Source organism: Phyllobates terribilis, unplaced genomic scaffold (genome assembly GCF_046119375.1).
Source record: "Phyllobates terribilis strain yellow unplaced genomic scaffold, ASM4611937v1 Scaffold_11__3_contigs__length_659146591, whole genome shotgun sequence".
NCBI lineage: Eukaryota > Metazoa > Chordata > Amphibia > Anura > Dendrobatidae > Phyllobates > Phyllobates terribilis.
In genome coordinates, this window is record NW_027362771.1 from 35,496,664 (window position 1) to 35,519,772 (window position 23,109).

Genomic DNA, 23,109 nt, shown 5'->3' on the forward strand with positions numbered 1-23,109 from the left:
AACCCCCATAAAAAACACTTCCGGTGCGTGCGGCCATCTTTCTGAAGCTGATCTACAGGAAAATGGCCGCCGGAGCCAGTGTATGCACTCTGCCACGCCGGCGGCCATTTTCCTGTAGATCATAGCTTCCTAAAGATGGCCGCGCGCACCGGAAACCGCTCACGCCACGTTACTCACAGCAAGACACCGGCCCCTGTACCAGGCCCCAGCTACCACTCACCCAATCGCCAGTCACCACTCACCCAGGCCCCAAGCCCCCAGCACCAGCCACCACTCACCCAGGCACCCATGCCCCCAGCGCCAGCCACCACTCACCCAGGCACCCATGTCCCCAGCGCCAGCCACCACTCACCCAGACCCCAAGCCCCCAGCGTCAGCCACCACTCACCTATGCCCCAAGGGCAAGGCACCCATGCCCCCAGCGCCAGCCACCATTAACCCAGGCCCCAAGCGCCAGCCACCACTCACCAAGGCCCCAAGTCAGCAGGCGCCCAGCGCAAGCCACAGGCGCCCAGCCCACCAGCACCAGGCGCCCAGCCCCAGGCCCGGCTTCCTGAAGGACCCTGCCTCCTGTGACCCCCGCTCCACCACCCCTCCAGGTAAGATACCTATTCAGACTATAAGACGGACCCCCATCTTATCAAAAATGTTTTTTCCTATTTTCCACCCCAAAATTTGTGTCTTATGGTCCGGTGCATCTTATAGTCTGAAAAATACGGTAATGTTATAGACTAACTGTATGAAGACTTACTACAGTAAGTGATGACTAACAGTGCTAAAATCTAAGGATTAAATATCTATTGTCATCTTCTATGCCCCAGACCTTGCCCTGCAGATAAAACATTTTCAAGAGTTTTGGCAATATCTTTAGAAATCATTTATTAACCACAAGCTAGTTTCTAACGGAATAAATAAAAAAGATTTCCTATCTAGCCATAATGAATCTAGTCATTAAAGGTAGAATGCACATTCTTAGAAAGCTGCACACTTAACTGATAACTGTATTAGCATGATGTCACAGAAAAAAAAACAGAAAAACCACATCCTCTCCTGGATTTTTTGATGACACATCTCATACCCTATATTGCACAGAGAAATCCCTATCCTGCCACTAAAGTAGGTTGGTACGATATGTAAAGTAATAGAACAGTAAATGGAATTAGTCTATATCAGGCAACTACTTTCCTTAACCCCTTCACCCCCCCAGCCCGTTTTCACCTTTGACCAGTGTGGACATGTGGTAATAACTCCCCTCTGCTTCAGATCAGTGCTGGCGTTGCGGAATAGAAAAAAGTACGATGTTACATATTTGGTGGGATGGAGAGAAACTAAAACCTTTCTGGAAAGGAGTTTCTCTGCATATCATAAGATTACCGGAGTTAAAATTCACTCAACCCTCAGGGAGCTCTTTTGTCAAATGTTACTATGTTCAGTTGGAGCTCAAAAGAGAAGTCTTGCGATTTTGTGTCTCAGCTCCCTAGACAATGGCGTTCAACAGGGGTCCCATCAATGTCAAGAGTGGCAGAATGAGTTTGCTCATATCCATTATATGGAGGAGTTGACCGCTGAAGCAACCGCAGACATCTCAAAAATTGTACGACTGGCAGCCCCGGATCCTTTTTAGGGACTTTGAGTTTTCAATCTTTATTTTCTACATGAGGGTGGTATTGTGACAAAATATGTATTATAATGAGGCGGCACCTTTTGTACCTTGAAATGACTATCCATGGGTGACCACACTGTACTATATCCTTCCCCTTTTGTTTTTCCTTCCCCTCCTCTTCTTTCTTCTGTCAAATCTTCTCTCTCTCTCTCTTCTCCTCTCTTCTTTTGCCTCTTTCCTCAAATAGTACATTTCCCAGGCAATCCTTCGGATTATTTAGTTTCTTACCTATACTAATAAGTTTGAAGTCCACAATATTTGCATTGATAGGTCATATTAAACTATCTTCTGTTTCTTGCGGTATGTGAAGGTGAATATTCAGCTTATACGGTTTTAATTTAAATGTAATAGCCAGTTGAACCTTTTCTCCTTATATTTCAAACAGGAATACCTCCGTACTGTATTTTACTGTTAGACTTTATTATGTTTAAGCCAGGTGTGGCCAAATGTTTATTTCTTATTTCTGTCTTGACTATTCTTTACTGATGTTTAATCATTTTTTATTGAGAATTTTTTTATAACATTTTTAAAACCGACTGGCGCTTCATACCCTTCCGAGCCCTGCTGTGCGACCAAACAGTAGTTTTCCTCCACATACTGAGTATCTGCGTACTTAGGAGAAAGTGCACAACAAACTGTAGGATGTAATTTCTCCTGTTACCCTTGTGAAAATACAAAATTTGGGGTTAAAAACATTTTTTGTGGGAAAAAATGTGATTTTTTATTTTCACGGCTCCACGTTATAAATTTTTGTGAAGCACCCGGGGGTTCAAGGTGCTCACCACACATCTAGACAAGTTCCTTTAGGGGTTTAGTTTCCAAAATGGGGTCAGTTGTGGGTGGTTTCCACTCTTTAGGCACATCAGGGGCTCTCCAAACCTGACATGGCGTCCGCTAATGATACAAGCAAATTTTGCATTCAAAAAGTCAAATGGCGCTCATTCCCTTGAGAGCCCTGCCGTGCGCCAACCAGTAGTTTTCCCCCACATATTGGGTATTGGCATGCTCAGGAAAAATTGCACAACAAATTTTGGAGTCAATTTTCTCCTGTTACCCTCGTGAAAATAAAAAAAAAATTGGATCTAAAGTAAAATTTTTGTGAAAGAAGTTAAATGTTCATTTTTTCCTTCCACATTGCTTCAGTTCCTGTGAAGCATCTGAAGGGTTAATAAACTTCTTGAATGTAATTTTGAGAACCTTGAGGGGTGCAGTTTCTCATACGGTGTCACTTTTGGGTATTTTCTGTCATATAGACCCCTCAAAGTCACTTCAAATGTGATATGGTCCCTAAAAAAAATGGTTCTGTAGATTTTGTTGTAAAAATGAGAAATCGCTGGTCAACTTTTAACCCTTCTAACTTCCTAACAAGAAAAATTGTTTCAAAAATTTTGCTGATGTAAAGTAGAAATGTGGGAAATGTTATTTATTAACTATTTTGTGTGACATAACTGTCTGATTTAAGGGCATCAAAATTAAAAGTTTGAAAATTGCAAAATTTTTGCCAAATTTCCGATTTTTAATCAAATAAATGCAAGTCATTACTACTATCCTGAAGTGCAATATGTCATGAAAAAAAACAATCTCAGAATCAGTTGGATCCATTGAAGCGTTCCAGAGTTACAAGCAAGCCAGGCAGCATATGACTGACAGATATAGTCTAATATACCCCGCAGCATTTGCAGTAGTTGGAAAAACTTGCCTTAATCTCTCTTGACAAATACTGTAGCTCAGTGGTCAGTTCAACATTCTGATCCTCCAGTTGTTGTCGACGTTGAAGCTTACTAGAAATATTAAGTTTTTCTGCCTTTAATTCATTGACTGAACTTTTCAGTTGCTGGACTTGATCTTGCTGGTCCTGTATTCGCTTACGTAGCAGCTCAATTTTACCTGAAACTGGAAGTTAAAAGGAACAATAGTTTCTGTATGAACACGACTCACAAAAAAAGTGTACTGTTTTAAAGGGGTTACCTAATTTAAAAGTTAATGGATCCAGGCTAGTGTAGCAAATAAAAAAAATATACTCACCTCTCAGGCTAGCACTCCTCCTCCTCACTCTGTACTACAACCTCAGTGGTCTGCTGACATCAACATCTGGCAGGTGGTGTCAAGTGACCACTGTAGCCAATCAGTGGCTGCTAATCAGCTGCCGCCTTCACATTCTGTCAGAGTGAAGAAGCTAGCTTGGAAGAAATGTGAAGCCCCACTGGAAGATGCCAGGAGACAGGCAGAAGATGCAGTTCCAAGTACAAAGGAGTAGCACCAGTCTGGGAGTTCAATGTAAGATTTTTTTATTTAATAGCCAAGTAATTTTAAAGCTAAGTGCCCAGGATGCAGAAATGCTGCATATTTTTTTCCGCATCTCCCTGGCAGGAAAAATGCATGCGGATTGTACATGCGTTTTTCCCGCCAGGTAGAAGCGTTTGTCAAGCGTTTTTGCATGCATTTCTGCATGCGGGTTATCAAGCGCTTTCCCAAGCGATTTTAGCATCAGTTGGAAAAGTGCTTGACAACTTGGTCACACTATATAAATCCATACATCTGGAATGGATTTATGTAGTGTGACCAAGTTAATAGTTGAAAAAAAGAATAAAAATGGTAAAAAATAAAAAAAAAAACATTATACTCACCTTCTGATGGCCCCCGGTCTTTTCTCCGCTGCGTCCGGTCTCTTGTGCGACTCGCGGTGGTGTGAAAGGACCTTCCATGACGTCATTTATTCATGTGACAGGTCACGCGAGCGCCGACGTCAGGGGTTGCATGACCTGTCACATGACTAAATGACGTCATGGAAGGTCCTTTCACACCACCGCGAGCCGCACAAGAGACCGGACGCAGTGAAGAAAAGACCGGGGGACATCGGAAGGTGAGTATAATGTTTATTTTTTATTTTAAATTCTTTTTTTAACAGGTACTATGGTACCCAGGTCTGGATGAGAGTCTCCTCTTCTCCAGACCCGGGTACCATCCACACATTGAATCGCTTAATATCCGCATGTGCACATGTAGTCATGCGTATATTAAGCGATTCAATGCAAGTCAATGGCGGCAATTATGCTGCGTGTCCGCAAAATTAATGGACATGCTGAATATTTTTCTGCAATGATAATCCGCAGAGGAATTTCCGCAGCATGTGCACAGCACATGCGGATTATCATTGGGGAACATGGGGCCCATACTGTATCACCAAGCGTCTTTTAAGCGTTTTTGCTGCGGAAATTCCGCAGCAAAAACGCAAAATGGGCACGCAGCCTAACTTTTAAAAGGAAGGGAAAATCTCTTTACAGAAGCACTCCAATGAACTTTTATTTTTCACTACATTTGTAACACTACAGTGCATATACAGTGTGTTAAAATACTCACCCATAGCTAATAGTTTAAGGTGTATTGAGTCATTGGATGGCTGCTGATAAAAGAGGAGCCTCTGCACTATTTATCTGCTGCAAATTCTTCACAAATTTTCAAGTGAATAAATCTGGGTTGTGGCTCACTGGGAGTAGCATGTTGTAGGAGAAATACGGAAGGGAATTTTGTGCCAATGGTTTTGTGAATGGCAGAGGCCTCAGAAGTTGGACTCTAACTGATTGCACTCTATCTGATTGCAATGTTATGTCATATCTAAGTGAAATGTGTAAGTAATATACAACAATAGACCAATAGGCATCAAATACCACAAAAACTGGGATCTCTTCTTTACTGCCATTCTGATAGTTCACAAATAATGCATGGAAAATAAAAACATTTAATCAATGCTTCATTCCTTTATATGAATTGTATCCAACTTACTATAACAAGTACAGACACAGTAAAGAACACTTAATACAATAATCTAAATGGAAACGTTACTGGTTTTGGATTAGTCTTAGTCTGCATGGCAACATTTATGCAGAGATGATGTGGCAGGGAAGCAAGCATGTGCATATGTAAGTGACATTTTAGGGACGACCCCTTTTCTCTTAATGGCAATATACACACGTGGTCAAAATTGTTGGTACCCCTCGTTTAATGAAAGAAAAACCCACAATGGTCACAGAAATAACTTGAATCTGACAAAAGTAATAATAAATTAAAAATCTATGAAAATGAACAAATGAAAGTCAGACATTGCTTTACAACCTTGCCTCCACAGAATTTTTTAAAAAAATTGGAAGAAAACACATACTCAAGACGACGACGACTTCGCATTCAAATCAGCACTCACCTCTGCTAAACAGGCCTACTTCACAACCCTCATATCTTCCCTATCCTACAACCCCAAACAGCTATTCAAGACTTAACTCTCTCCTCCGCCCTCCACTGCCCCCTCCGACCTCCATCATCTCTGCTGAGGAGTTTGCCACACACTTCAAAAACAAGATTGACCAAACACGGCAAATCTTTACTGTCTGACCACCACAACCCCTTTGTTTTCCATACCATTGCCCTACTCCCATAACCTCCCTTCCCAACATCATGGAAAGAGACCTTACTCGTCTCCTCTCCAAAACACACCTCACCACATGTGCACTCGACCCCATCCCATCCCACCTCCTCCCCAACCTCACCCCTACACTCATCCCATCCCTCACCCATCTTTTCAACCTATCACTATCTTCTGGTACCTTCCCCGCTGCCTTCAAACATGCCACAATCACGCCAATCCTCAAAAAGCCATCCCTTGACCCAATCGCCTTGTCCAGCTATCGCCCCATATCGCTGCTCCCATTTGCCTCCAAACTCCTTGAGCAACACGTTCACGCTGAACTTTCTTCTCACTTCTCATCTAACTCCCTCTTCGACAACGACAATCTGGCTTCCGCCCCCACCATTCCACCGAAACTGCCCTTACCAAAATCACCAATGACTTACTTACAGCCAAAGCTAACAGACAATTCTCTGTACTCCTTCTTCTTGACCTGTCCTCTGCTTTCGATACAGTTGACCACTGCCTCCTACTACAGATCCTCTCTTCCTTTGGCGTCAATGACCTTGCCCTATCTTGGATCTCCTCATACCTTTCTAACTGCACATTTAGCGTCTCTCACTCCCACACTACCCTCCTCACCCCGCCCCCGCTCTGTTGGAGTCCCCTCAAGGCTCTGTCCTAGGACCCCTACTCTTCTCAATCTATACCCTTGGCCTGGGACAGCTCATAAAATCCCATGGCTTCCAGTACCATCTGTATGCTGATGACACCCAGATCTACCTCTCTGGCCCAGATGTCATCTCTCTGCTGTCCAGAATCCCAGCATGTCTAGCAGCCATATCCTCCTCCTCCTCCCGCTACCTCAAGCTCAATGTGGACAAAACTGAACTCATTATCTTTCCCCCATCTCGCATATGTTCCCCACCTGATCTTTCTATCACAATAAATTACATCACTCTTTCCCCTGTACCGACACTCCGCTGCCTTGGAGTAACCCTTGACTCTGCCATGTCCTTCAAACCCCACACCCAAAGCTCTCGCCACCTCCTGTCGCCTCCAGCTTAAAAATATTTCCAGAATCCGTCCTTTCCTTAACCCTCAATCTACTAAACTGCTTGTGCATGCCCTCATCATCTCCCGCCTCGCCTACTGCAACATCCTCCTCTGTGGCCTACCTGCTACCACTCTCGCACCCCTCCAGTCCATCCTTAACTCTGCTGCACGACTGGTCCATCTCTCGCCTCGCTACTCCTCTGCTACGCCCCTTTGCAAATACCTTCACAGGCTCCCATTTCCCCACAGTATTCAGTTCAAACTACTAACACTGAACTACAAAGCCATCCATAACCTCTCTCCTCCGTACATCTCTGAATTAATCCCCCGATATATTCCCTCACGTAATCTCCGGTCCTCCCAAGACGTCCTTCTCTCCTCCACACGTATTCGTTCCTCACGCAATCACCTCCAAGATTTCTCCCGAATATCCCCCGTCCTATGGAATTCTATGCCTCAACACGTCCGATTATCCACCACACTTGGATCCTTCAGACGGAACCTGAAAACCCATCTCTTCAAACAAGCTTACAGCCTGCTATGACCTTACTTGCTGCCACCTCAACAACACCGGAGCTACTGCAACCCCTCAACCTACTGTATCCTTCCCCATTCCTGTAAAATGTAAGCCAGCAAGGGAAGGGTCCTCTTCCCTCCGTACCAGTCTATCATTGTTAGTTTGTTTCAATGGCGCTATATAAATTAATAATAATAATGTCTCCATGATTTTTTGCAAACCACTCAGCCACCAATAAAACATGGACTTCTGAACAGGCCCGTAGACTGTAATGGGTAGGTGTTACATCCATGAAAAACACAGATAGAACACAAATGTGAAAAAAAAGACATCTGAATGGGGCTCTACTTGTAAAATATCCTGGAGTTATTCCTTAATGTTTCAAGATTGTAATATGCCTTCAGGGTATTCTGTTATTTAAACAGTTATCCCTATCTTCATTGATTGATTTTTGTTAGATATAACAAGATATAAAAACAAGCACCTTTGTAACATACTAGTGTTTTCAAATTCCCCTCCATTCCTCTGAAATTGCCAATACTCTGACTTTTACTTACTTTGACTTTACTGTTCTGTCCTAAGGGGATCAGCCACTGCTGTGGTTTAGCAGCAGTGGCTGAACATTTGCACCGCTTACAAGCTCTTTTATAATGAGCTTATAAGCTATGCAGTGAAGCCAGTATCACTTGAACCAATCTTAGCCAGTTTCAGTGATATTGCTCTTCCCATGCTGCAGAGGTAAAGCAGTCTCATATAGCCAAATCCAGAGTGTACAGTTCTGGCTAAAGATGCATGAATGCCACTGGTCTGACCTGTCAATCCAACAGTAGCGCATTGCCCCGTGGCAAGCAGAGAGTCTGGAAGGTGAGGAGGTGTGCAATCCTGAACTGAGAAGATGGGATGACCCCATTATTAAATTTATTTATAACTAGCCTATGTATGTATTACACAGTAAACATTCATGGCCTATACAATACTGCAACTCAGGCTGCAATTTTCACTGCAGCTGACCTTTGTTAAATCTGTGCTTTGCACAGGACATAACTGATTTCGGTAACCGACCTACAGTCCACATATACAGTTATGTAACTTTGCAGGAAGGAGTTAATGAAGGCAATATAAAAATTTGCTTAATTTTGCATTTAGGGATGAATTGAACAATAATACAAAAAAAAAACAGTGCAAAAGTATCCATAGCCTTCAAGCCTCTCACATGTTAATAAAGTATTTTAGTTTTTTTGCTGCACAAATAAGAACATAAACTGGCACATGACACCATGTCCTCACCATTGTCCAAGTTATGCTGTTTTTCTTGTTTTTCCTGGTTCACCTGTTGGACAGTGCGGCTGAGGTCTACTCCATGCAATTTAGTGGCATGCTGTGCTATCTTCCTTTCTACCTCTCTTAACTCCATCTATAATAGAGTTCAAGTAAAAAAAACATGGGAAACAGTCCTATGCAAACATTATCCACAAGCCATATCATTATTTTGTAAATGTATTAAACTTAAGGCCTTAAATTATTCAATATCAAAATAACTTGAATAACAAATAATTTGACCAATGATCAAATTAAGTATTTAAAAAAAATGTATATAAAAGCTCCTAGCTATAGGGTCCCATTCATCCAACAGATGTCACAAGCATCACCAATGCAGGTTCCCATCTGGCTCTGCTTTATTGATAAATCTCTCTCAGTACACACAATGGGAGAGACAAGTCCAGCAGGCCAAGTCGGAGAGAGCCAGAGGTGGTTATACTCGATGACTCTTTCAGCCACCTCATTCCTGGTTCTCTTTTCAAAGTATGTTCTTGCTTAAATGCCAGAGCGTTCCGGCTGCATCTGATTGCAGCTGCCTGACGATCACTTTAATTTTCATGTATAGTGCAAATGTACTGCTTTAAGAATACACTCAAGCTAGTCAGCACATAGTGGCTGTGGTCTGGACAAAATGCAGCCTACATGTGGCAGGAAATTTGTGGCAGCATGTGGGTTTGAAGCAAATTAGCAGTTTTGGAAGGCTTGTTTATGTGTGTGTGGGTTCTGCAGGATAAACTACTAAACTGTTTTATTATAACTTTCTCACTGCAACATGTGTAAGAATTTACATTAATAATTTGAGTATAGTTATTTCTATTCAGCATCCATTATGACTATGCGGATAAAGGTTGTAAAAACAGCAATTCGAAGGAAAGTGTCATCAGAACATGTCCTATTATAGAGTAACTTAACTTTCTGTTTGATTTTGCATATGCACTGCCTGCAGAATGGTGTGGGTCTGTGTCCAGAGATCCCCACCAATCGTGCAAGCGACCCCTGTAAAGTCTGCATCTCAGTAGACAGAAGCAACCAGCGCCTAGGTGAAGGCACATACAGAGGTGGAAATGGTTTCAATAGAAAGTATAGCAGCCACATAGCCTATGCTTTTTATTGAATCCGTACTCCTGTCTGCATTGAAGCTCAAACTATCTGCAGAGCACTTCTCAGGTGTCTATTGCGCAATTGGCGGGTTTCTCAGGACCTGGCGCCCCACCAATCTGCAGGTAATTCAAGTGCCTGCTAATTATGAAAAATGAAGTAGAAAGTTTAGTTACTCTTTAAATCAGGTCTTTAAGATCAATGTAATTTTTTGGGGTACTGTTTTTTTCATACCATCATGGTCTTTATTATAGGGGGAAAAAAAAAAGAGAAATGTTGCAACTTTTACACTGGCCACTGCAGTTATTTTCGACTCATACTTCCTGTTCTCAAACACTACATTTTGTATTGAAGCATCTAATGAGCATGTGCAAAGGTAATTGTGAAGGGAGGGGGAGCAGTTAGCCGTATGCTCACCTATTGTGATTGTTGGATCCCATGTTATCAGCTGTGTACAAGGCTATGTGCCTATGACGCAGAAATACTCCAGATTTTTTCCTGAGTGTTTCTGCATCTCCCTGGCAGAAAAAACGCATGAGGATTGTACATGCGGATTGTACATGTGTTTTTCCTGCCAGGGACAAGCGGAAGGGAAGCGTTCTTCACATGCATTTTCGCATGCGGGTTGACAAGCGCTTTCCAAGCGATTTTAGCATCACTTGGAAAGTGCTTGACAACTTGGTCACACTATATAAATCCATGCAGCTGGCATGGATTTATATACTGTGACCGAAAAAGAATGGTAAAAAATAAATACATACTCACCTTCTGATGGCCCCCGGTGTGCTTGTCTTGGCTTGCCAGCAGCTTGAGGTAGACTAAAGGACCTGCGCTGACATCATTTAGTCATGTGACGGGTCATGCGACCGCTGACGTCGGCAGGTCCTTAAATATACCGCGAGCCGCCAGCAAGCCAAGACAAAAGAAAGAATGTTAAAAAATAAATAAATACTTACCTTCTGATGACCCCCTGTGTGCTTGTCTTGGCTTGCCGGCAGCTCACAGTAGATTTAAGGACCAGCCGACGTCAGCGGTCGCATGACCCGTCACATGACTAAATGACATCAGCGCAGGTCCTTTAGTCTACCGCAAGCTGCCGGCAAGCCAAGACAAGCACACCGGGGGCCATCAGAAGGTGAGTATAATATTTATTTTTTATTTTATTCTTTTTTTACAGGTTCTATGGTACCCGGGTCCGAAGGAAAGTCTCCTCTCCTCCACACCCGGGTACCATCCGCACATTGAAATGCATGGAATCCGCATGTACAGATGCAGTGCTGCGGATTCCATGCGTTCCAATGCAAGTCAATGGCGGTGAAAACGCAGCGCTTCCGCAAAATAATTGGTAGCGCTGCGTTTTTTTCCGCAATGATAACCCGCAGCGGAAATTTCTGCAGCATGTGCACAGCACATGTGGATTATCATTGGGGAACATGGCAGACCTTCTACCCAGCGTTTTTTAAGCGTTTCTGTATCGGAATTGCCGCTGCGGAAACGCTTAAAAAACACATAGTGGGCACACAGCCTAAAGGTGGTGTCAATTATTATAATCCTGCCTGATATAACACTGAGACTTCCTGAAAGGAAATAGGAGTCCAAAATAGCTCCAGTGGCCAGTGAGAAATTGCAAGATTTTATTTTTAAAAAAATACAGATTGTGATATGAAAAAAATAAAAACTGTAAAATTTTTCATCAGGAAAATCTTTTTATCATCACATTCTTTGAGGTACACAGAAACCATGGGATATAGTAGGTACTGCTACGAGGAAGACACTAAGTACTGCATTTTTCGGACTATAAGACGCACTTTTTTCCTCCAAAATTTTGGAGGAAAATTGGGGGTGCGTCTTATAGTCCAAATGTTGGGGAGATGTATATATATATATATATATATATGGGGTGTGGGGGGGAGCGGTAGCGGTGGAGGAACAGGGCACAGGAGGCAGCAGCCACCCGCTGCAGCCTACATTGTCCCCCCTGCTAAAGAAGATGAATATTCACTGCTCCCCACGCCCCATGGGCTTCTTAATAGCAGCATACAGTGTAGCCGCACTGCGGCTCCTGCCGGAATCGCCTGTGCCCGCTGTTAAAGGGTATGAATATTCAACCTCTCTCCACGACCGTGGGCGTGGGTGAATATTCATGCCCTTTAATGAGCGGGCACAAGAGATAGCCGGCAGCAGCAAGAGCCGCAGTGCGGCTCCGCTGTGTGCCGGCTATGAAGGAGAGTGAAGTCACTGCTCCCCGCGCACACAGTCCTGGCGTGGGGAGCAGTGACTTTCGGCAGCTGATCTCTCCATGTGAGTCGCGCATGGCAGTGACATCATGCGCGGCTCACATGGAGAGATCAGTGCTGGCAGACAGGACGCAGCGCTGGAGGAGAGAAGAGAGGTGAGTAGAAGTGTTTATTTTTTTTTTTTTTTATGTGCAGCATTATGGGGATTAGGGGGACCATGCATACTAGGATAAGGATGAGGGGGCATACATACCAGGATATTGCTGTGGGGACCATACATACCAGGGTAAGGATGAGGGGGCGATACATACCAGGATAGGGATTAGGGGTGCCATGCATACCAGGATAGGGATTAGGGGTTCCAGGCATACCAGGACAGGGATAAGGGGTTCCATGCATACCAGGACAGGGATTAGGGGTTCCATGCATACCAGGACAGGGATTAGGGGTTCCATGCATACCAGGATAGGGATGAGGGGTGCCATGCATATCAGGATAGGGATGAGGGGTGCCATGCATACCAGGACAGGGATGAGGGGAGCCATGCATACCAGGACAGGGATGAGGGGTGCCATGCATACCAGGACAGGGATGAGGGGTGCCATGCATACCAGGACAGGGATGAGGGGTGCCATGCATACCAGGACAGGGATGAAGGGTGCCATGCATACCAGGAAAGGGATGAGGGGTGCCATGCATACCAGGATAGGGATGAGGGGTGTCATGCATACCAGGATAGGGATGAGGGGTGCCATGCATACCAGGATGGGGATGGGGACCACGTATAAAAGGAAGGGGGGGGGGGGGCATATATACTAGGATGGGGGATATTGTCAGTATTACTCCTATACCAGTGTCAGCAGAAGACCCCCTCCCCCTTAAAAGTGCATCATGACCACATTTTTTGCTTACATTTTATTTTTATTTTTTTCCTCCTCTTAAACCTAGGTGCGTCTTAAGGTCTGGTGCGTCTTATAGTCCGAAAAATACGGTAGGTGTTTTCTTCTTCCACTAGCTAAGCCCCTCATACAGCCACATTAATAATCATTTTGTAGTAGCAACAGGAGAAGCAGAGAACACAAATATGGTTACCACGAGAAGAACAGCAGCACCTCCAAGATCTATTGGGGAACATACTCCCCTAAAAGTCATTTTACGATGATACGTTTGCTTTAAGCATTTAACTTTTCTCACCTATTATCATTTACCTGATATCTTTCCATGAGGGAAATGTCCTGCAAACAGGCTTTGGCACTTTCCTCTTCAGACATAAATGTTGCTATAAGAGTTTCCTGTTCTTCCACATCATTTTTAAGTCGTTGTATTTCCCTATTTATTGATGCCAGCTTGTTTCTTAGTTCTGGGATGTCTTTTTCCTTAAGTTCATTAAGCATTTGTCTAAGAAAAGAATACAGATTTTATAAACAAGTGTTTTAACAATGCTTCATACAATAATATACTTGTTTAAACTTTTGGGGTAATCTCCTTGAGGTTTTTCAGTAGGACAAGGACTCCATCAGTTTTACTTACAAAAGTTTTGCTTTTTTTTTTAAAGTGTGATTACTTCTGTCAGGTTGTTGTGATGCCATTTTCCTGGTGCTTTTAATAAATTAGAAGCCAATGGTTGTCAGCTATAAGGACGAAAATTGCGTTTGACATTGTTTTATCCCTTTATGTGTTAGTTTTCAACATTTGCTTGTCCAAATGTTTTGCATATTTTGTCATGGGTAGTCGAATTTTGCCTAATTTTTTTTTTTATATGTGTGTTTTTAGGTTAAAACATGGCAAAGACAAAGCCAAATGTATCACCAGATGTCAGGAAGCTTATTATTCTGAGAGTGAAGGCAAAAAGAGGTAGCTATGGAATTCAACTGTTCTCAGAGTCAAGAGTCATGTATATTGAAGAAAGAAAAAGAAGGTTATGGAACAGCTCACAAACCTAGAAGTGGACGACCACGGAAAACTTCCTCCAGACTTGATCACATTAAGAAACACCAAGGTTACTTACCGGTAGCCGGTTTTTCCTGAACCCATGACAGCACACCTTGAGAGAGGGATCCGCCCCACCAAGGACAGGAAACCGTCTGAAATAAAAGGGCGGTACCTCTCCCTCGCTTCAGTTGGATTACAGAGCATTGAGAGGACCTCCAGAAAAGGTTAGACACATAACCAACACCTTTAATATATATATATATATATATATATTCACCCAAAAAGTGCTTCACCAGGGCGTGAGAAAGACAGGGGGGGAAAACTACGGGTGCTGTCATGGGTTCAGGAAAAACCGGCTACCGGTAAGTAACCTTGGTGTTTTCCCCTCACCCATGACAGCACACCTTGAGAGAATTTTGGAGAATATGAGCACCCTAGGGAGGGAACACCGCCTGAAGTACCCTTCTCCCAAAAGGTAAGGTCAGAGGAGGATAGATCCAACTGATAGTGCTTGTAGAAGGTGGATGGTGCAGACCAAGTAGCAGCTTTACATATCTGGTCAATCGAGACGTCTGCTCTCTCTGCCCAGGAGTTTGCTACAGCTCTGGTGGAAAGAGCTTTAATACCGTCCGGTGCCGGAACACCTGTTGATGTATAAGCTAGACAAATGGCCTCCCTAAGCCACCTAGCAATAGTTCCCTTTGATACCCCGTGACCTTTCCTACTCCCCTGAAAGGCCAGAAACAAGGACTCGTCCTTCCTCCACTGACTAGTCATGTCTATGTACTGTAGTAATGCCCTTCTAACATCTAGATTGTGGAACCTAACCTCCCCGGGGTTTTTAGGGTTACTGCAGAAAGAGGGAAGCACAATCTCCTGATTACAGTGGAATCTGGATACTACTTTTGGAAGGTATCCCGGATCTGTACGCAGGACGACCCGGTCCTCATGAATTTGGGTGTATGGGGGATCAACAGAAAGGGCCTGCAGGTCACTCACCCTACGGGCCGATGTTAGGGCCAATAAGAGAATGGTTTTGAGGGTGAGGAACTTTGGAGAGATAACCCACAGGGATTCAAATGGGTCGCCAGAGAGTGCGTTTAAAACCAAATTCAGGTCCCAGGGAGGAACTCTGAGAGCCCGAACTGGCTTAGCTCTGGAACAAGATTTAATGAATCTAGAGACCCATCTGTTCCCCGCGCCAGGTTACAATTATAGAGCGCCCCTAGGGCGGACACCTGAACTTTAAGGGTTCCCGTAGCTAACCTCAGGTCACGTCCCTTTTGTAAAAATTCTAGGACATCTTTAATTGGAGGTTTATCCGACAAAGGGGAGTCTATAAAATCCAGGAATTTTCCCCAGATTCTGGAATAAATCTTAGTTGTTAAGGGCTTCCTACTACCCAATAGGGTGGAAACTAGGCCTGGTGAAAACCCCCTATTGCTCAGTAACAACCTCTCAAATTCCAAGCCGCCAGATGGAAACCTTTGGCTTGCGCATGGAATATCGGCCCCTGGATAAGAAGGTCCGGCCTGTCCAGCAGGACCCAGGGATCCGAGATCGACATTAGGCGAAGCAGGGAGAACCAGGGTCTCTTTGGCCAAAAGGGGGCTATCAGAATTATCCTCGCTCTCTCCTCCCGAATTTTCCTGACAACTGCCGGGATCATTACTATCGGTGGAAACGCGTAGGCCTTCCCGAACTTCCAGGGTATCTGGAGAGCGTCCACAGCATAGGGATTCTCTGTTGGATTTAGTGAACAGAATCTCTCCACCTTCCTGTTCGCCCTGGTGGCAAACAAATCTATGTCCGGTGACCCCCATAGCTGGATAATCTGTTGGAAGACCATCGGGTTTAGAGCCCACTCTCCTTGTCTTAAAGTGTGCCGACGGAGGAAATCTGCCCTTGAATTTTCTACCCCCCGGATGTAAAGAGCACTGAGGGATGGGAGATGCTGTTCTGCTAGTTGCAGGATTCTGTTTGCCACTACCATAAGGGAGCGAGATCTTGTTCCTCCCTGGTGATTTATATAAGCTACTGTCGTCCGATTGTCGGACCTGATCTGGACATGGCGACCCTGTATGTGGGGAAGGAAGCCTATCAGGGATTTCTCCACTGCCAAAAGCTCTTTTAGGTTCGAAGATGCATATATTTCGTGAAATAGCCAGAGCCCTGAACTGAGAGATCTGCTAGATGACCCCCCCAGCCGGAGCCACTTGCATCTGTTGTAATTGTATGGTCGACTGGTCTGGACCACTGTAAGCCTGAGGTCAGATTCTCCCTGTTTGTCCACCAGGAGAGGGAGTTTACTGTCTCCAAAGAAAGAGATAGTCTTTTTTCTAAATGTCCGTTGAAGGATTTTTGTGCTGACAGGACCTCCCACTGAAGAAGCCTCATATGACTCTGGGCCCATTTGACTGCCGGGAGACAGGAAGTCATGGAGCCTAGTAGGGACATTGCCAGTCTCAGGGACATCACGGGAGACTTTATGGCCCTTGAGACCAGGCTGATTATTTTGCAAACCTTGTCTTCCGGGAGGAAGCAGGATTGGAGTTGGGAATTTAGGGTCAAGCCCAGAAAGATCTGAGTCCTTGAGGGGGATAGTTTTGATTTTTTAATATTTATCAACCACCCTAGCTGATGTAAAGCTGTCCTGACCTCTAAAAGTTGAGAGGAACAGTGGTCCTCCGATTTCCCTATTATCAGAAAGTCGTCCAAGTAGGGAACAATCACCACGTTTTTGATTCGGAGAAAAGCTGTCACCTCCGCTATAACCTTTGTAAACACTCTCGGTGCTATCGAGAGTCCAAAAGGTAGGGCAGTAAATTGGAAATGTCTCAATTCCCCTTGGATGAACAGGGCTACCCTTAGGTACTTCTGGTAGTCTGGATGGATTGGGACGTGATAGTAGGCATCTTTTAGATCGATAACTGCCATGAAACAATTGTGGTGTAGGAATTTTACTGCAGAGTTCACTGATTCCATCTCTATCAGCTGATTCAGACTTTTGAGGTTGATAATGGTCCTTAAGGACCCATTTGTTTTTTTTTATCACGAACAGGGGGGAATAAAATCCCCATCCCCATTGTGAATCTGGAACTTCTTGAAGGACCTGCTTGTTGACTAAATCTAACACTTCCGATTCTAGGGCTATCTGCTCCTCCCTGGACTTCCTCCTGGTGATCATGAAGGTTCGATGAGGGACCTGACTGAAGCGTATCTTTATGATACTCAACACCCAGGGATTCGAAGTGATGGCTTCCCAAGCTGGGATAAAATGGGAAAGCCTTCCCCCGACCTCTAGCCTTGCGTCATTGGGAAGATTTTTTGGTACTCGAGGATGGTCTCCCCAAACATGTAACCAGAGTCCTTTTTAGATCTGGGCTCCCATCTTTTCCTTTCTCCCGGAGGGCGACCCCGGTTAAATCTCTTCCTCTGAAAATAGGACCTTCTTGTGTCCCCCGTGAACCCTGGGAAACCTCTCTTCCTATCGCCAGCCTTCTCCAAAAGCTCGTCCAGTTTTTGGCCAAACAAGAGTTTACTATCACAAGGAAGGGAACATAGTTTATGTTTAGATTGTAGGTCTCCTGGGTAACCCTTGAGCCACAGGGCTCATCTGGCAGCGTTAGACAAATTAGCAGACATGGCAGCGAGTTTAATCGAATCTGCTGAGGAGTCGGCCAGAAAAGCGGATGCTGCTTGTAGCAAAGGCAGATTGGAGAGGATTTTATCTCTGGATATCTTTTTATCCTTGAGCTGGTCTCCTAATTGCTTAAGCCACACCATGAGTGAGATAGCGACACAAGTGCCGGCTACCGCTGGCTTCAGGCCCCCTGCTGCCGCTTCCCAGGTGTGATGCAGGAAGGAATCTGCCTTCTTATCAAGAGCATCCTTTAGACTGCCCGAATTTTCCAGGGGTAGGGATGATCTTTTGGATGATCGGGCGACAGACCCGTCAACTTTAGGAATTTTATCCCAGGACCCAGAGACACTATCCTCAAAGGGGTACATCCTTTTAGAGGATGAGGGCAACACTCCTGATTTCTCCGGCTTCCTCCATTACCGGTCTATAAGGGTCTGAATTTTAGGATTCACTGGAAAGGAGCGTCTCTTTTTTTCCTCCAGGCCTGCGAACATAATGTCTTCCAGGGACCTGGCAGCCTTTTCCTCCCTCAACCCCATGGTAGATCTGACCGCTCTGACCAACTTGTCAGTATCCTCAATAGGGAAACAGGGCCTACCACTGTCTGATGAAGAGGAGGATGCTGAATCACTGAGGCAAACATCTTCTGACTGGGAGGATAAATCATAGTCGGAGGAGATATCCTTATGGGTTCTCTTTTACCCCTTTAGTAAGTCTTTCAGGGAATCCTGAACCTCTGAACGGTTACGGACCTCAAATTAGAAGCAAAATCCGGGGTGCTCTCCGCTATGGTTTGGTTAATACAGCTAGCACACAGCTGTTTCTGCCAATCTATGGAAAGGGGGGGCCTGGCATAAGGCGCAAACCCTGTGCTTCTGTTTGGCGCTACTCTTCTTAGGTTCCTAAGGAATGAAGCACATAACTTTCCATTACTATTAAGTGACATTCACGAAGATCACTTACCCCTGAAGTCACAAAAGGGTACCGGATTCGGAGGCTGTGGCGGGACATAAGATGAATCCCTTCCGGATGGCCCTGAAGCGTCCGACACCTTACTTCTCCTGCTGCTGCTGCGGTTGCTGGAGCGGCCGTCCGTGTGAGAGGTGGCCGACTGCTTCTTCCGCTGGCGTTGATGAGATGGAGGGGTCAGCTGCTGCTGCTCCTGGCTGTCCTGGTCTGCCATAGCTGCTAAAACACAAGAGTATAGGCAGCATTTGACCAGGACAACCCCTCCACCTTAAATAGGGCACATCCGGAACCTCCTCCGGTTCTTGTGTCCTCCCCCCTCCTGGCACCCACCGGCCGATGTTTGAAAAAAAACGGCCGGCAAGCGCTTACAGGGCGCCGCCATGTTAGATAAGGGTGCCGCCCTCCGACGTAATCGGGCACGCCTCTCCCAGCATGCACCGCGCCGTGACGTCAGGCGCGTCACACCCGGAAGACGCCGCTCCCGGCGTGTGGCCAGCCAGGAGCCTGCGGCAGGGAGAGGACAGCGCAGCGGTCTGCGTGGAGCTGGAGCCCTCCTCACCGCCTGCGCACGCTCAGACACGGCTCCAGGGAACCGCGGACGGCGCTTCTGGAACCTGGTGCACAGACTGGTGCCCGCTCTTCCACACCGGAACAGGCCCAGGTAAGTATGGACATCTTTCTCAGACAGGTTCCCATCAAGGACAGGAAACCAACTGAAGCAAGGGAGAGGTACCGCCCTTTTATTTCAGACGGTTTCCTGTCCTTGGTGGGGCGGATCCCTCTCTCAAGGTGTGCTGTCATGGGTGAGGGGAAAAAAGTCAGTATCTGATGTCAAAAAAGTGCTGAACGGATTTCACATGAAATGAAGGAAGAATGTGGGGTCAAAGTGAGTCGCCAAACTGTGGTGCGACGGCTAAGAGCAGTAAAGAGTAGAATGCACGAGTTCCAGTCAAGAGGCCCTTCATCTCTGTGTTGTAGTCGGATGAATCCAAGTTCAATCTGTTTGGTAGTGATGGCAAGCACTACATATATCGCCCAATTGAAAAACGTAATGATGTAAAGTACCAAACACCTACAGTGAAATATGGTTTAGGGCTGCTTTTCTGCATCTGCCATTGGCACTATGCATAAAATTGATGGAAATATGAATGCTACCATGTACAAGGATATACTGGAGACTGTATTGCTGCCACATGGTGAAACCAAAGTAGGCAGGGGATGGAAATTCCAGCAAGACAATGATCCTAAGCACACATCCAATTTAGTCAAAAATTGGTTAGCAAATAAAAAAATGTTCACCTGTCGCAATGGCCAAGCCAATCACCTGATTTATACCCTATAGAGCACCTTTGGGATGAGTTAGGGCGACGAGTTGGGGCCCGTACCCATAGCAATAAAGATGAATTGTTTGTAGATTTGCAAATGGAAGGGAGCAAGATCCCTCAAGATGTCTTGAGTACCTGAGTGGCTTCAATGCCCCATCAATGTGGTGCAGTAATTAAAGCAACAGGTTGTGCTACAAAATACTAAGTTATGGCATTGTAAACAATGAATTACTCTCTATGTTGTGATCAATAAATAGTATATGCAAAACCTTTGGCAGTCAGTTTGCATTTTGGTTAAAATTAAGGACTTGTATGATGACAACTTCATGCACTTTCAATTCATCATCAGGGAAATGGCACCACAACAACCAGACAGAAATAATCACACTTTTAAAAAAAATGCAAACCTTTTGGTCGCCACTGTATATTCAAGTATTTTTGGGCTAAAAATAATTTTTGGATTAGTTTCATTAAAACTTGGAACTTCTAGCTTCTACAGGTTTTATGTATTACACTATATAGCTGGCGGCAAAATAAATAAGCAGTAAAATCTAATTAAGTCCTCATGGCATGGCTTGTAACCCTTATCTCTCATGAACTCCTTTAAGTGGATTTTTGACCATCAAAGTTTAAATTAGGGTGGAAGAGCTGAGGATAACGTTTGTAAACAGTTGTAAATTTTGAAGAGAACATATAAATCCCTTAAAACAATGATTTTATTTTGATCCTCTAAAAAACACCATTAACCATGTGTTTAAAAATAGAATATAGCCAACTATGAATGCTATATAACCCTTCCCCAAAAGAAGATTATCATCGTGAAGGGCGGACTTAAAATCACCCTAATAAGCCCTTCAAAGATCCTGCCTGACACGGGGGTTGGCACCCTAGGATCGATTTTTTGGCGCCCCCGCTCCACGGCGGCTGGCCCTGACTGTCCCTGCAAAGCCCTGACTGTGTGAGCTAAAGCAGGAAAGGTGATTGTCTATTCTAATACAGTGGTTTTCCTAACATAGATCATATATAGACAATAAAGCAAAATAAGCACAGAGTATATTGATAAACTTATCTCTGATCATGCAAACGCCTCAAAGCGTTTCCCCAATTACAGGTTCATCAGGAGGCGGATAGCAACAGCTATGCAGGAGATTATTCCAGATGCATGTTGCAGGATGGTTGGCTGCAATGCGCCACCAATAACCCAGGTTTAAATATCCAGGGCTATTAAACTCATGCACACAAACATACGCCCTCTAAAGAAAAAATAGTGCCTTATAGATAGTGGCTACCTTGTTCCCATCATGCCTCTGCGCATGTCCGCACCGTAACCGCTGGAGAACGATAATTGTATGCGGTCCTAAATAAGCCAGCTAACGGGCACATGCACAGACAGGTTTATGGGTTCCAGCTTGAGGCGCAAAGACCAGGATAAAGAGCGCATGCGCAAACCAATCAAGGCATTCCAGCTCAGAGCTTAAAGGGGACAAACATAATAGTGAAGAGGTAATACCAAAGATAAATAGGATAAAAGATGGTTAATCACACCTATAAATAGATAAGTAATGAATAACAGCCACGATTTGCTGAATATAAAGAGAGTACAACTTAGAAAATTGTGTGCTGAATAGTATCAAGGGGGAAATATAATAAATATAACTAGTCGGTTTATTTCGAACCACATCCTCCCGCCTCCCGGAGATGACGTTATGTGCGCTCCATGTGGGGCGCACACGTCACTTCCGGGCGCTCTGAACCACCGCTGTTCTATGGTCTGCGACCAAATATGACGCATACAATTATCGTACTTCAGCAGTTACGGTGCGGACATGCGCAGAGGCATGATGGGGACAAGTTAGCCACTATCTATAAGACACTATTTTTTCTTTAGAGGGCGTATGTTTGTGTGCATGAGTTTAATAGCCCTGGATATTTAAACCTGGGTTATTGGTGGCACATTGCAGCCAACCATCCTGCAACATGCATCTGGAATAATCTCCTGCATAGCTGTTCCTATCCGCCTCCTGATGAACCTGTAATTGGGGAAACGCGTTGAGGCGTTTGCATGATCAGAGATAAGTTTATGAATATACTCTGTGTTATTTTGCTTTATTGTCTATACATGATCTATGTTAGGAAAACCAGTGTATTAGAATAGACAGTCACCTTTTACTGCTTTAGCTCACACAATCAGGGCTTTGCAGGGACAGTCAGGGACAGCCGCTGTGGAGCGGGGGAGCCAAAAAAAAAATCGATCCTAGGGTGCCAACCCCCGTGTCAGGCAGGATCTTTGAAGGGCTTATTAGGGTGATTTTAAGTCCGCCCTTCACGATGATAATCTTCTTTTGGGGAAGTGTTATATAGCATTCATAGTTGGCTATATTCTATTTTTAAACACATGGTTATTGGTGTTTTTTAGAGGATCAAAATAAAATCATTGTTTTAAGGGATTTATATGTTCACTTTAATTGTATTTCTTTGAATTTATCATTTATGTTACTTTTACAGTTGTAAATTTTAGCTCAAATTTTTTAATAAAATCACGTTAATTGGGGCTTCCAGTTTTATATAAATACAAGATCAACAACTTTACTTCCTATAAGTGACATTGAGTCTTGGTGCAAAAATATATTCAATATCAAAGTTTATTTACACAAAACAGAACAAACCGGGTGAACTACATAAACGACAAAGTATAAAAACAGTCAACAATAGCAAGGACAGCCCCCCGACAGCCCACGTGAAACGCACGTTGGGGCTGCTGGTAGCGTGTGTCCACTGGGGCACATGATGGGTAAGGAGGCCTCCTCCATTTGTGATTACTGTTTTCCCTACTGGATCGTGTAACAACACTATCTGTGCACTGCTGCATGTCACACCAGTTTGGGTTACATGGATCAGTTCTTAGATGGCGGCTTGAACTGTTTTATATGAATAATGATCCTAAGTTATA

At 44.4% G+C, this 23,109-nt stretch overlaps 1 protein-coding gene across 4 annotated transcripts in view; it reads right to left on the reverse strand.

Moving 5' to 3' along the window:
• Positions 1-23,109, reverse strand: part of RAD50 (RAD50 double strand break repair protein) — a 168,414-nt gene that overhangs the window by 39,444 nt on the left and 105,861 nt on the right. For 3 of the 4 annotated variants that reach the window (XM_073651197.1, XM_073651195.1, XM_073651193.1), the window contains 3 exons: positions 13,499-13,688; positions 8,923-9,049; positions 3,363-3,556 (listed from right to left, as the gene is read on the reverse strand). In XM_073651197.1, the coding sequence (XP_073507298.1) occupies positions 3,363-3,556; positions 8,923-9,049; positions 13,499-13,688 (511 nt within the window). Of the gene's footprint in view, positions 1-3,358; positions 3,557-8,922; positions 9,050-13,498; positions 13,689-23,109 lie in introns of all 4 variants that reach the window. The other variant, XM_073651194.1, reaches the window with a different exon arrangement.